Source organism: Ailuropoda melanoleuca, chromosome 11, assembly GCF_002007445.2.
Source record: "Ailuropoda melanoleuca isolate Jingjing chromosome 11, ASM200744v2, whole genome shotgun sequence".
In the NCBI taxonomy this organism is placed as follows: domain Eukaryota; kingdom Metazoa; phylum Chordata; class Mammalia; order Carnivora; family Ursidae; genus Ailuropoda; species Ailuropoda melanoleuca.
Window position 1 is genome coordinate 44,274,775 of NC_048228.1, and position 14,888 is coordinate 44,289,662.

The following is a 14,888-nucleotide window of genomic DNA, read 5'->3' on the forward strand; positions in this document are numbered from 1 at the left end:
ATATAATTGATAGGGCTATGCCGGACATACCTAGTTGCCTGAGTTCACCTACAAATTAAGTCTATGACTTGCTCCAGGCAGAGTCCACAGAGTCAAAGTCCAGATAGTTAGGCTAAAAAGAAGAAAAAACAAACCAAAACTAGCTGTTGATGGTCTCATTTCCCAGACGTTCCAGTCCAATAAAATCTAGCTATGTCATTGATATGAAAAACAAATAATCCGTGCTTATAATAAGAAAGAATTTAACTCACCCCAAACCAGAAGAGGGTAGAGGAGAGGGAAAACAATGCAACACGCATTTAGAAATATAGAATTTATTTATATTCACTGTAAGACAGTTTCACATTTTGTGCATGGTTACCAGAAAAGATACGACACTCTCAGAGTTTAACACGGCATTATATCGCTATCAAACATTGCTTATGCTGTGTGAGTTGGGAAACACTTATTTTCCCCTTTAAAAAATTTAAGGCTCAGTTTCCAAAACGTAAGTTTACCACTTATTTTTCTGTTTAAGACCCTGGGAACATTCTGAACTAAACCTCAGAGGGGTGGAGGGTGAGGGGCAGGGCACACACCGGGCTCATTCATCCCCCGCTGAAGACAAATGTGATTTATTGTTGCGAAAGGCTCCTCCTGTTTGAAAATACGTCGGTACAAAATCAAATCAGTAGATGGGAGAGGCACCAGACATACATCTTAGTGTACCAACAAGGGGAACTGAAAATTTTATCACCAGCTGTCAGCTAAAAACTGTTTATTCAAAATTCGCCTACCTATAAATGCACACACAGAGTAACCTGCTCTCACTTTTCTTTGGTACAGCTTACCAGACAGTAGCGCTCTTCTAACACACTAGTAAAAAAATATATTTACATTTGCTTTCAAATTTCAGATCAAGTGGCCACAAATTTGTTCTCTCTCCTGAAGAACGTCCTCCATTTTTCTTTTCGATCTTGCAGTAGAGGGTAAACATGTAGGGGTAACCTTGAACTGACAAGGAAGCCCGCTGTTTAAGTGATTGAAGGGGGAGATGTGGGGAGAAGGAGTGAGAAAGTTAATCATGAAAAGAGCATGGGGGATTTTTTTGAGAATTACCATATCAACAAGTTCGAAACACAGTGAGTTCCAAAAATGTTTTAGAAGCACTTTCTCCTGCACAAGTATTTCATTCAATCAATGATGACATCATCATTTTACAAAAGGCAGAATCTGTTTAAATTCAGTAAACTACCTTACAATTCATGAAGCTAATGCTATTAACAATGACAAAAGCCGAAAAGGGCCCCCGACGGGTTCTGCCTCTGGCATAAAGAGGTAGAGAAAATCCAGCCTGTAGAAAAGATTAACAACAAAAAATCAAAAACAGTAAAACAAAACAATACTTCACTCCCTCGCCAAAAAACCCCCAACGCATTCCATTTCTAGGGGCTGGTTCTGGGAAGCCAAATTTTATCACCAGGGTAGCATTGAGTCCGATTCAAAGAGGTCCATTGCCCACAATCATCTTGCTGTAATTCTTCTGCTGCTCTTCCTTGAAGGTGTCCTTCACCTTTGCTCTCTTCAGTCCTCCATCCCTGGGAATAAAAGGCAAATAAATAAAAGATACTCCCAACAATGAGTTAAAAGCATTAGCTAGCTAACACACAGTTGCACCACAACACTTAGGTGGCTGGCTGGTCAGCAATGGGGCAAAGAACATGGGATTTGAAAGCAGAAAGACCAAAATTTCAGTCTCTGTTCTACCAGTCACCAGATGTGTTTTACTTTGAGGAAGGAACAGTCTCTGTGATGCTTGATTAAAATACAGAATAAAAATATCAGGGGCACCTGGGTGGCTCAGTTGGTTACACAACCAACTCTTGATTTCGGCTCAGGTCATGAGCTCAGAGTCATGAGATCAAGCCCCGCGTCAGACTCTGCGCTGGGCGTGGAGTCTGCTTGAGATTCTCTCTCTCCTTCTGCCCCTACCGCCAACCCCTGGCTTGAGCTCTCTCTCAAAAAGAAAAAAAAATAGGTTAAAGAAATAAATAAATAAAATATAGAATAATATCTCCATTCAATTTCTTTTTAGAAGTTAGTGTTGTTATATTCAGTATTTGGACTTTATATTAAAACTAGGATTGTTTGACTATCCTTTTCCCCAAGGAAAGCAAAGTATTGTTTTCTTTCATCTAATCAACCTGTGTCTTACTAGAAAACCATCCGGAATATTTAAAATAGACCCACAAGTAATGGTGAGGGTACTGTATACGTATGGGTAAAGTACTGAAAGATAAATGGGTCAATCATTATTCAAAACTAATCCTATGCCTACCAAGTTGTATTTTCATTCAAAGCACTATATATTTCAAGTATTTATAATCGTCCATATTCCAAAACAGAGTCAGAATAAAAACAAACAACAAAATCACACGCTGCATTCAAGAAGTAGTTAGCGCCTATGAAAGCAGCATTCCTTAATTCAGAGCCTGTGCGTCTTTGAACTCTGTCCAGGGTGGTGAAAACACAGCGCTGCCTGGTTATGAGGACTCTGCATGCCTTTCCTTCTTTGGACAACACAAAGAAACAACAAATTGGAAGCTCTGGGAGGAGACTGGACTATGAGGGGCCACAATTTCTCTCCTAATCTAATGTTTTTGATTTTGAACTCCTAGGAGAGCATGGATGGTGAACTTGCTTACTTCATACTGTGCCTGTTTAATTTTAACCCAGTTAAGCACAAATGTTTACCAAGTGCTCTCTGATGATAATGAATGGATCATAGGTTAGCCCGTGAACTTAATGCCCTGAAGACAGAACTTGACCTACAAACAAACGTCTGCCTGAAACCACTGCAATGTTCTGGCCTCGAGAGTCAAATCCAAGACACAGCCACCCACCCCCGCCCCCCGTAAGTCCTCAACTTAAAATAGACTGCAGTCCACATACATTCTAGGGGCTCAGCTGTAGGAAATTTCCATGAAACAGGGTTATAAAGTGCTGTTAGCTCCCCAGAATTGTCCCCAAAAGCCTCTTTTATCCAAAGGAGCTGCCTCCAATGACTCACCGCATTTATATGAATTCTGAACAGCAAGAACTAAGCAGCGGAAGGAGAAGCAGAAGAAAGGCCATTCTTTCTTTCCTAAGGTCCAGGCCAAAACTGACAAAGAAGTTAGCAACATCTGCCCCTAAGCATCCTGACATGATTTTGATGCAACTCTCCTAAGCACTCAGAAAACTCACACTGCTCTGAGCACCCCAGCTGTGACTTGCCCCCTCTAGACTTGAAAGTTTTACTCAATTCCCCATTGGAATGGCAGCAGATCCAAGTTTTTAAGGAGGCCAGCAGCCATATATAAAAGCCTGTTTAAGATGATACAATCGAATTCCCATTTAATCTCAGAGAAAAACATTCATACCCAGTGTGTGAATGACAGATACACCTGGAAAGGTAGTGAGTCTTTTTTTTTTTTTAAAGAAGAGGCTAGGTAATTAAAAGCTATCATTTATGACAAAATTGACATTTATGGCCCAATAAAAGGGAATTGAAAAATTCTGAGGTCATCTTTTATATATATTTTTTATGTATTTATTTATTTATTTGAGAGAGATAGAGAGCACAAGCAGGGGGAGGTACAGACAGAGGGAGAAGGAGACTCCCCACTAAGCAGGGAGCCCAACATGGAGCTCGATCCCAGGACCCTGGAATCATGACGTGAGCCGAAGGCAGACGCTTAACCCACTGAGCCACCCAGGCGCCCCCTAAGGATCATTTCTGACAGTTTTTGTTTAAGCCAGTCTGATTGGGATCTGTCCTATGACTGACTGGGGTAGGCTGTTATCTTTCAAGGACTTCTGCCTTTCTTTGGTGTCTGAGGCTACAGATCCAAAGCTCCAAGGATATCATATGGCTTCGGGGCAGGAACAGGACTGAGAAGTTGGGTGAGAGAAAGCAGGGTAAAGAAATGAAAACAATGAGCAAGAAAGAGGAAGTCAGATCCAGCGTGAAGTTGGGTCACTAGGACATTTATGAACTAGGACCTGTGGAAGCGGGTCGTTTAGTTTCACATATTCCCGCTTAGGTAGTGTGATACAAATGTTAGTTTTAACCTATCTTGACTGGAATCCTGACGTTAGGGCCAGTCAAGTGGCCCTAAATCAAGAGCTCATACTGTGGGGATGGTCAGCCAGGCACTGAATTAGAAGACCACCCTCCAAAGGTGGCACTCTGAGGCTTCAGCTGTCTTTGTCTTCCATCAACTTCCCAAACTTTGTGAATTCACATAAGGAATTTTAGAAAGGGGTTTTCACTATAGAAATTAGTGGCTTCCTAATTAGCATAATGGATGCCAGAAACAAGTTTCTTGCGTGAAATTGGTTGTACTCAAGATACATGAATGGATAAAATATTCTAGAGACATTCCCCAGCTTGCATAAAGAGTATAAGAATCCAGCTGGCCGTTATTCCAGAGGCTTAATTCCTGAGCAGTCCTGGTCCCTCTGCAGGTTCTGAAGTTCTTGGTCAAACAGGCTGACAGCCTGACTCACCCAAATCCTGCTCCTAGAACATTACTATAATTGTCTCCAGTGAACTTTTCATGCAAAGTGTTTTCAAAACACCAAAAAAAAAAAAAAAAAAAGATAAACAGAGGGACTTTAATAAACTTACAGGATTTGAAATATGATTACTCCCATAATGTAGGAATAGTTAACCCTCACTGATACAGACTAAATGTATATGCACCCTCCCCCAAATTCATATATTAAAGACCTAACCCCCAATATAATGGTATTTGGAGATGGGACCTTTGGGAAGTAATTAGGTTTAGATGAGTTCTTAAGAGTGGTCAGTAATCCTCAAGGTAAGAAGAGACACCTGTGAGCCTGATCTCTTCTCTCTCCCTCTCTCCCCATATTCACACAAAGGCAAGAAGATGGCCATTTGCCAGCCGAAAGGGAGAGAGCTCCGACCAGAAACCAATCTTGCTGGCACCCTGATCTCAGACCTCCAGCCTTCAGAACTGTGAGAAAAGACATTTCTGTTATTTAAGCCACCCGGTCTATGACAGTTTGTTATGACAGTCAGAGCAGACTACACACAACCTTCCTCAACAAGCAAAACGTTAAATCCAAAGTTTCCATAACTAAGATATTTCATTTATTTCCTTTCAAGTTTTTAAGTTATCTTCAATAGAGTGAGAGCTAGCATTAAACATGAACAAGCCTATCAGTTGCCCCTCGCTCCCAGGGTCCATTCCCCACTCCCAAATCTATTCTCACTTTCTTCTTCAGTAAAAGAACCCTCAGTCTTAGCTAGATATATGGCCTTCCAGAACAAAGACGGCATCCGCCGGTCTTCTTTGCAGCTGTTATCACATCACTTGAGGTCTAGCCAATGGGCAGAGGTGGAAGTGACATGCCCAGCGTCCATCCTGTGCTCGCAAAGAGATGGAAGTGTCCCTGTTTTCATTCCTTCCTGCAGGCCATTTTCTGTACTTGGAGCCATGCTGAAGCAGCACCCTGGACCTGTCACAGAAGCACATTGAGGACGGGACAGCACAGAGCGGCCTGTCTCACCAGCCTGCACTGCCCATGCTTAAGCAAGAGGGGTAAACTTCTACCTTCTTTAAGCCATTGTACTTTTATGAAAACCACTGTCACTTTCAGTCAAACCTCTGGCTAACCACCACAATCACTGACATTATTGGAAGTAATTTTTTAATTAAAAAAAAAAAATGACAGTACTTCTGAGAAATGTCTTACCAGGGAAGCTCAGTCAATCCTCCCTGCACAGCAATGGCAGATTTAACCCTGTTAGCAAACTGGACGGCGTCTTCTCCCTCCTAGGGAAAAGAAAATCACAAGCACATCGTGGGAATAGAGTTTTCAAATAATTCTTAAGATATCTCATAGTTATTTAGATTTGTTTTAAAATGTAAGATTCAGGGGCGCCTGAGTGGCTCAGTCGGTTAAGCGTCCAACTCTTGATTTTGGCTCAGGTCATGATCCCAGGGTCGTGAGATCAAGCCGCACATCAGGCTCTGGGCTGGACGTGACGTCTGCTTAAGATTCTCTCTCCCTCTGGCCCCTCTCCCCACACGCACATGCCCTCATGTTCTTTCTCTCTGTCTCTTCAAAAAAAAGGTAGGATTCAAATCTTAGCTCCATTCTATTCTCAATCATAGCAAATATCATTTGTTCTATCAAGAAAATGAAGTGCTATATTGTTTAATTTTCTATCATGTATATATATTTATTATACTCTTTATTAGTCTTATCCAATATATAACATTCCATAATATCCGTAGGTTCACTAAACCAACAGCAACTATAAAAACTATTATGGAAGAGTCTCTGAATATAAAATAGCCTGATTTGAAGAAACCTAAATACATTTTTTTTAATTGACCCATTCGCTGAGAAGGAAGAAAAGAAGTCCAGCTCTAGCTTGAGGAAGAGAGGCACTCAGGATTTCAGGTAAAAGTTTTCTCGCCTTGATCTGACTGGATAAAGCACCAAAGACCAGTTGTTATTTACAGACAGATACCTCTCTGGTCATGGGGGGCATGTACCACACGTCACAGACGATGGCCCAGCTGGTCATCATTCGAAGCAGGTAGCTCACCATGTTGTATTTACTACTGTTCCAAAATGCATCTCCAAACTGAGGGTTGTACTGAGGAAAAAAAAAAAAGAAAATACATCCCAGTTATGAACGAAGTGGTGGCCTCGCTTATGCATGTCAGTGTTTCCAAGGTGACAAGCCAAACATCTCTATCAGACCACAAGAGAAAGAGAAGCTACTTCGCTTGATAGAAATGATCAAAGACGTAAACCGGGCCAGCTAACTCCTCTGACCCAAGCCCCAGAGTGCTGCAACAAGAGAGTTACCCACTGAGTCTAAAAGATCTGTCTCCCCACTTAACTGAAGGTGGGTGAAAGTGGGCACAGTAACTGTTTTGCTTATTACTGTTTTGTCTTCAGGACTTAATACAATGCCTGGCACACAATCTCCTGGTACCTATCTGTACATACATCCAGAGAGAGAATGATCAAACAAACAGAGCAAAATGTAAACGGCTGGTGAATCTGAGTAACGAGTACACAAACGCCTTGAGGAAGACTTTATACACAAGAGGTCTTTAGAATACGTTGGTTGGCTAAATATCTCTAATATGATGACATCACAATTTTTCCACCAACTATGTGATTGTGAGGCAAATTACCTAGCATCTCTGAGACTCAGTTTACAAACTGACGAAGTTTAATTAACATTGTGGTTTCTAAACGTTCTGGTTTAGCAGCAAATTATAAATCATTGTCTTCAAATCACATCTAATGCAGAGTCCCAGTATATAAAACAGATTTGAAAAAAGAAAAGACAGATGTAAAGAAAAGGGAACCCTGGTGGGGATGTCAATCAATACAGACACTACAGAAGACAGTATGGGGGTCCTCAAAACATCAAAAATGGAACCACCATATGATCCAGCAATCCTGCTTTTGGATATATATCCAATGGAAATGAAAGCAAGATCTTGAAGAGATATCTGCACCTCCATGTTCATTGCAGTGTATTATTCACAAAAGCCAAGATCTGGAAACAACCTAAATGTCTGTCAACAGATGCACAGATAAGGAGATGTGGGATATATATAGTGGAATATTATTTAGCTGTGACAAAGAAGGAAATCCTGACATTTGTGACAACACAGATGGACCTTGAAAGCATTATGCTAAGTAACGTAAGTGAGAGAAAGGAAGGTAAGTACTCTGTCGTATCATCTATATGTGGACTCTAAAAAAGCTGAACGACAGAAACAGAGACCAGGATGGTGGTTACCAGGGGCTGAGGAGGAGAGAGGCCGACGTGGAGGAATCAGGGAGATGTTGGTCAAAGATTACAAACTTTCTGTTCTAAGATAAATAAGTTCTGGGGACCTAATGCAGAGCATGGTGACTATAGTTAGTAATACTGTATTATATACTTGAAAGTTGCTAAGAGAATAGATCTTAAATGTTCTCACCATAAAAAAGAAACAGTAATTATATGATTTGATGGAGGTGTTTGCTAAAACTATGGTGGCAATCATTTTGCAATATGTATCAAATCAACATATGGTATACCTTAAATTTACATGATGTTATATGTCAATTATATTTCAATAAAGCTGGGGCAGGGGGAAGGGTATACAAATGCTTGTTATTCTTACAGTCTTAAGACTGAAGTTATATCAAAATAAAGTTACCCAAGTCACTACCCTTCTGGGGGGCCAGGGGGGCATCTGTTTTACCTTAATTGCAACTGGATGTATGGTTCCTCCAATTTCAAAGCTTCCCTTTTTAAACATCATGACTGAAGTGTTATTGATGCAAGTCCCTGCAAAGGGGTGGAAAGGAGGAGGTGAATATTTGTAAAGGCAGTCTTTTTTTAAACAGATTTTAAAAAGGAATTATTTTGATATAAAATAATCTAAAATATTTAAATTATAGCAAAGTTATAGTTTATTATCATTTTGGGAAATAGATCAGTCCTGCTTAAGTAATTCAACAGCTCTAAGCAAGTTTAATAACAAACTTTTATTTTATTAAATGCTCTAGAGATATAACTTTGGCATGACAGGTGACAATCTCAATACTTTAAAATAAGGATCTTTGAGGGGCCCCTGGGTGGCTCAGTCAGTTAAGCATCTGCCTTCGGCTCCGGTCATGATCCCTGGGTGCTGGGATAGAGCCCCATGTCAGGCTCCCTGCTCAAAGAGGAGTCTGCATCTCCCTCTCCCACTCCCCCTACTTGTGCTCTCCCTATCTCTGTCTCTCTCTCACAAATAAATAAATAAATAAAATCTTTTAAAAATTAAAAAAATAAGGAACTTTGAAAAATTATAAACAATACCTGTCCAAGTTCATTACCCAGACATGACTTTTAAGATCAAAAAGGCACCATGACTTCCATCAAATGTCAAAAGAAAGCAAGGGATTACTGGCTCAGAGAAGAGCAGCCCATTCCTATAGGACAGCAGAGATCTGGACTAAGAATGTAAGAATGCCAATTCTAGAACAATCCAAGTCCTCATACACTTTTCACGCTTGTTGTTACCAACTAAGGCTTGGTAGGCAGTGGCCCTTTCTTACCTTCAGGAAAGATTAATATGGGTAGCTTTTTCTTATCAGCAATGTGTTCTTTTAGTCTGTGAAGAAAAATAAAGGATCAAAATGCTACCTGTATAAAGGTAGAGGTGGGCGTCCTCTTTGGTCTTCTTTACACTCTACTAGCACAAATATAATTGTATAGCAAGAAGGAGGGGAAAAATAAGACATAAGTAAAGGAGATCAACTCAAGTTGGCCCCTTTCTAAAAAGCAGAAGGTCATCTGTACTATTTCAATTTCTCTCATCTCACAGTGAGCGACCTTCAGTGCCTTCTGCCCACTCTAAAAAGAATGCGAGGTAGTCACGTGACATGTGCTCTAGCCCCTCCCCCCCATCAGAAGGTTTGCGCCCTTCTCCATGTACTTATATTTCGTCGTCTGAAAAACAGGGTTACTGATTGCTGGACCAGTCTGCCTCGTGCACAGGAAGTGTAAAGAAACTCCTCAAATGAGGAGGGCTGAGCTTTACTGTGACACAGACGCCATAAAGCTGAGAAGGACGGCTTGCCGCCTTAGGTCCTGCCTTCCCGGCAGCCAGCCCTACATTTCCAACTGCTCACCCGAAGGTGGCGAGGCTCAGGTGGAGACGTTAAAGCTGCCAGGGTCCCAGTGCCAAACAACCTCCAGCTGGGGAATGGTTGTACTGACCTTAAACAGATTTCAACAAGTACTTTTCATTTCACTCTTAAAAGCATAGCTCGCTGTCCTGTTTCTAGAAGCAATAACCACAGGGCCTCCAGGTAAAGGCCTCAGGCAAAAGCTCTTTCCCAGCAAAGGCTTCCCATAGCTCATCTCTATCCCGAGCCCTAGAGGTTCCTTCTGTTTCATAAAGAGCATTAGCTCTGTGTCTCTAGATGGACTTAAGTGATAACCGTCATCCAGGAAACAATCAGCCATTTCTTTACTCAGCAAACAGTTACCAATTATTTAACCTTCAAGGTGGTCATTTTTAATTCTGAAAACTCAGTGACGGAACTATTCCTAAGCCACAGCAATACAAACGTATGGGCCTTCTAATCCCATCATATTTCCCACCATGACTACAGAATTAAAATTTTTAAGAATGTACCTAAGACAGGTTATTCAGCAGAAAAAGCTAACCACAAATAAAACTCCATATATTTTAGGTTTAATCCTTAGTACTGCTCTGCCCTCTTTGGCAGGAAGGCCAAGATGGATCAGATTTTATGCTACCCCCAAGGATACTGAGTAATGTCACTGCTTACCTCTTAGTGACCAAGTGTCGATCCTTCATTTCTGAGCGTTCAAACCAGACATGTGGACAAGCCTTGACCATAGCTCTCTGAATAATTCCCATTAATCCGCCATGGACTTGGCCAACCTAAAGTACCATGAGAAAAAAAGAAGCATGTAAAGGCACAGTGAGGCAAAGAAAGCTTTTTTTTTTTTAAAGTACCAGTAAGCTCCTATTCCCCACCAAGAGAAAAGATTGGCTTTCTACTAATGACTGAAGTTCTTGGTCAAATCAGAGAACAGGAATGGCCAAATGTAAGCAGAAAGAGTTCTTTAGTAGCACCTTTGACTTATAAGCTTAAAATGTTGCTACACTAGTTACACTCTAGCTTTAAAAAGTAGAAGTCTTTCAACTTAGTCAAGATAAGAGAAATGCAAATTAAAACAACACTGAAATATCATTTCTCGCTTATTTCAGTGAAAAAGACTCAAAAACTTAACAATGCACTCTAAGCCAAAGCTAAGGAAAATGGCACTCAGGGGCAGCTGGGTGGCTGAGTTGGTTAAGCTTCTGACTTTTGATTTCGGCTCAGGTCATGATCGCAGGGTCTTGAGATCAAGCTAGGTGTGGAGACTGCTTAAGATTCTCTCTCCCCTTCTTCCTTACCCAGCCCCACCCCCCTGCTGGCCTCTCTCTCTCTCTCTCTCTCTCTCTGAAGGAAAGGAGAAAGAAAGAAAAGAAAGAAAAGAAAAAAGAAAAGAAAAGAAAAGAAAAGAAAAGAAAAGAAAAGAAAAGGAAAAGAAAAGAAAAGAAAAGAAAAGAAAAGAAAAGAAAAGAAAAGAAAAGAAAGAGAGAAAAAGAAAGAAAGAAAGAAAGAAAGAAAGAAAGAAAGAAGAAAGAAAAGAAAGAAAGAAAGAAAACGGCACATATATTGCTTGGGATGGGGGAGATTATAACACCCACAGAAGGAAATTTGGCAATAGCTATCAAAACTACATATACACTTATCCTTCAATTCAATAATTCTACTTCTGGGATTTACCCTGAAAATAAACCTCCAACAAAATGAAAATACATATACACATGGTTTTAATTGTAACATTATCTGTAACTTCAAGATACTGGAAATGACCTACATGCCAAACATAAGAAATCAGATGACTAAAAGATGCTACATACACAGAACAGAGGGCCATGCAGCTGGGAAGGTGCAAGGTTGATCTCTATGACTGATAAGGAGTGATTTCCCAGAGATTCTGGGTTGGGGTTTTTTTTGGTTGGGGTTTCAATTTTTTTTTTTTTTTTTTTTTTTAGTATAGTTGGCACACAATGTTACCCTAGTTTCAGGACATGTACAACACAGCAACCAAACATCTCTATACATCATGCTATGCTCACCGCTCGGGCGATGTTGCTAAGTGAAAGAAAGCGAATTGCCAAAGAGCAAACATAGTATGCTGCCCTTTGTGCACAATAGAAGGGGAAATATATACATATATTTCTTTCTACAAAAAGAAAAAAAAATCCAAAGCAGTGAAGTTGAAAACTACAAGGGTGGGAGGGAATGGGGCAGAACAGCCGTGGGCAGAAGTGACACTGTTATGAGTAGACCTTTATTGTTTAGCTTTGACATTTAGAAGCATTCCAATAATAAATCAACAAGGATGGGACTAGCAAACCGAAAGCAAACTGAAACAAACAAACAAACAACAACAAAAAAAAAAACCACTGTATTTCAAATGAATAAAAGAGTAACACTGAAGGAATGGGGGAAAAAAAATCTAAGAAATGTACAAAGACGGTATTTGACCACACACCCTCTCTCTCTCTTCAAGGAGAACTGCAAAATACCCTGGATTTTTTTTTTTTTTACAACATTTGTTTTTGTAGTAAAACAGGTGAAGCAATGCTGAAACTATTTTAGATGTATCATAGGATTGAGAAAACAGGTAAATATGTTGATATTTTTGGGAGCCAGGGTATTCACTATGAATAAAGGGAGATACAAAAATGGATTAGGAGAAAGCAAGAAAGAACACAATGAATTGCATGAATTGGTACAGTCCCAAATTTCCAATATTATATGACTATTAGAAATAAATACTAAATATTAATATATTAAAAATATACATAATTTATACACATCTTTATGTAGAGAGGCAAAGAGAAAGCCAGCACGTGAGAATGTGGATGATAAAGCAAATGGAGCAAAACGCTACCAACGGTGACTTAGAAAATATTTCTAAATTTTTTTAAAAAGTAGAAGTCTTTGTTTAAGAGGAAAAAAGATTCTGAGAAGCCACTGAGATGAGATCTTGAATATTCTTCAGATACATAATTTATGTTTAGCCAAAAGAGGCCACATGTGACCCCTGGAGGTCAGCAATACAGTCTCCTCCCATTTCTGCCCTCTCCTGCCTCGGATTTAAACCTTCAATGTGCTCTAATTGGCTTTCTGTGTCTATCACTCCACTGACTGGAAAGTTAGCAGGGGCTGTTTTCCTAAGCTGTGGCTAATATTGTAATTGCAGTCACACACAATCAAAAAGCATGGAAAGCTCCAACAAAATTCTGAGGACTCAGTCACCAATGAGTTGTAGTCAACTTTTTGTTGACCAGAACATAGAATGAATAAATATGGTCCCAGAAACACAAAATCATAATTCCACAAGTTGGTTAAAATGTCCAAACCTCAAGCTTTCTCATCTGTAACAAAATATCAGCCCAAATCTCATTGGATTATGGGAAGGTCACATATAATGGAGGTGAAAGTGCTTGTCCACATAAATGCAAGGAATTTTATTACATATGGCCAGAACGGTGCTGGGGGCCTACCAAGGACTGTTAACAGGAGGGTCCTTGAGTGGGCTTTTAAAGAAAACCACGCTTGTATCATGCACATTTATGTCAGTTTTTCTTAAGAAAGGGTACATAACTATTAACTGATGCCTAACCTAAAAAAGGTTAAGAACTACCAATTCCCCTAAGTCTTTTCCTAGAAGTAGTTAAAGCTTCCTTGGATTCCGAATGGGCTCCACAACTTAGACAAAATAATGATTAAAATGTTGTTGCCCAAGAGATGTATATCTGAACTTCTATTTTAGACAGATTAACTATCTGGCAATAAATTAGGAGTTTTTACAAAGGTTTTCAAAACCCCCTCAATGATTGAGAAAGGCAATGTGGTGTGTGTATGTGTGTGTATATATATATATATATATATATATATATATATCTCTTTCTTGCTTCATCATCATTAAAAAGTCTGATTTTTTTTTAATTGTATATGACTCCCTCAGGAAGGAAGACACAACTAATTGGCTGGTAAGGGATTCGCACAGCTCTAAGGAGGGAGACTATAGTCTCAAAGTGTTATTTATTAAACAGCAGGGATTTTAGAAGCAAGATGGAATCAACCTTGCAAAGACCTATCAAGCTCAAATATGTCTACATTTTAGTAAGTCAAAAATTTTACTACCTTTTTTTTTAAAAGATTGGTCCATTTATTTATTTTTATTTTCTAAATATTTTTTTTATTTTTAAGTCATCTCTACACCCAACATAGGGGTCAAACTCACAACCCCAAGATCAAGAGTTGCATTCTCCACTGACTGAGCCAGCCAGGCACCCCAGATTTTTTACTATCTTAATATAATGGCTACCTTCTGTCTTGTTTTTGCACCATGTAGTGCTCATTTAACGTATGACACAACTTATATAGCTACAGCAGTATAACCTAGTCACTTTCTAATATAAAACTCTCATAATTTGTGCCAAAATAAATTAAGAGTTTGAACAGTCCACAAAAGATGCAATGACTTGAACTATCACTGAGCTGCTCTTACCATAGCATAGCATCCGTCCGTGGTCAAGATCAAAACATCTATTGGGGAAGTATGGTTGGCAACACAAATGCCTCCCTTCTGGGGTCTGTACTGCCTGCAATTACAAACAATGGTAAATACCAACCCTGGAAAATTGTCATTATTTTGCAGAATAGCATGTATAGATTCATCCTATTTTGCTTTAAAAAGTAAATTAAAAAATACACTTTCAACGTATATGGTCCATCTTAAAAAGGTTATCTCTAGGCAGTATGATGGGAAGGAGGTGGGAGTATAGGAGAAAGGGCCAATGACTTGCCCTTTATATATATTTACATTGTTTTTTTGGTAATGATTTATTTTCCTTTTATAATGAAAAAGGATAATTTAAAAATATTAGACTGAGTTACAAAGATGCCATGACTTTAATATTGTGATATGCAAGTTTCATTTATCTTAAGGATTTTCCTATTATTTTAGTCTTCATAAGCATCACTTTTAGTAGTTTCACAGTGACCCACAGAATAAATTTACCATAGTTTCCTCCCTCTTATCCTTAAAGCAGAGGTTGGCAAACTTTTCCTATTGAGGGCCAGAAAATAAGTATTTTAAGTTTGCAAGCCAGCCAATCCCTGTCAAAACTACTGACGCTGCTGTTTAGGCACAAAGGCAGTCACAGACAGTATATACATGAATGAGCATGGCTGTGTTCCAATAAAGCTTTATTTATAAAAAA

At 39.5% G+C, this 14,888-nt stretch overlaps 1 protein-coding gene across 6 annotated transcripts in view; it reads right to left on the reverse strand.

Moving 5' to 3' along the window:
- Nucleotides 1-302: 302 nt before the first annotated feature.
- Nucleotides 303-14,888, reverse strand: part of GPAT3 (glycerol-3-phosphate acyltransferase 3) — a 54,688-nt gene continuing 40,102 nt past the window's right edge. For 3 of the 6 annotated variants that reach the window (XR_004628806.1, XR_004628805.1, XR_004628803.1), the window contains 8 exons: nucleotides 14,174-14,267; nucleotides 10,360-10,475; nucleotides 9,118-9,173; nucleotides 8,277-8,362; nucleotides 6,530-6,658; nucleotides 5,746-5,825; nucleotides 4,859-5,508; nucleotides 304-1,577 (listed from right to left, as the gene is read on the reverse strand). Coding sequence is in view for 2 of the 6 variants with exons in the window: in XM_034671592.1 (XP_034527483.1) it covers nucleotides 1,481-1,577; nucleotides 5,746-5,825; nucleotides 6,530-6,658; nucleotides 8,277-8,362; nucleotides 9,118-9,173; nucleotides 10,360-10,475; nucleotides 14,174-14,267 (658 nt within the window). In the remaining 4 variants the exon portion in view is untranslated. Of the gene's footprint in view, nucleotides 1,578-4,858; nucleotides 5,509-5,745; nucleotides 5,826-6,529; nucleotides 6,659-8,276; nucleotides 8,363-9,117; nucleotides 9,174-10,359; nucleotides 10,476-14,173; nucleotides 14,268-14,888 lie in introns of all 6 variants that reach the window. The other 3 variants (XR_004628807.1, XM_034671592.1, XM_002912460.4) reach the window with 3 other exon arrangements.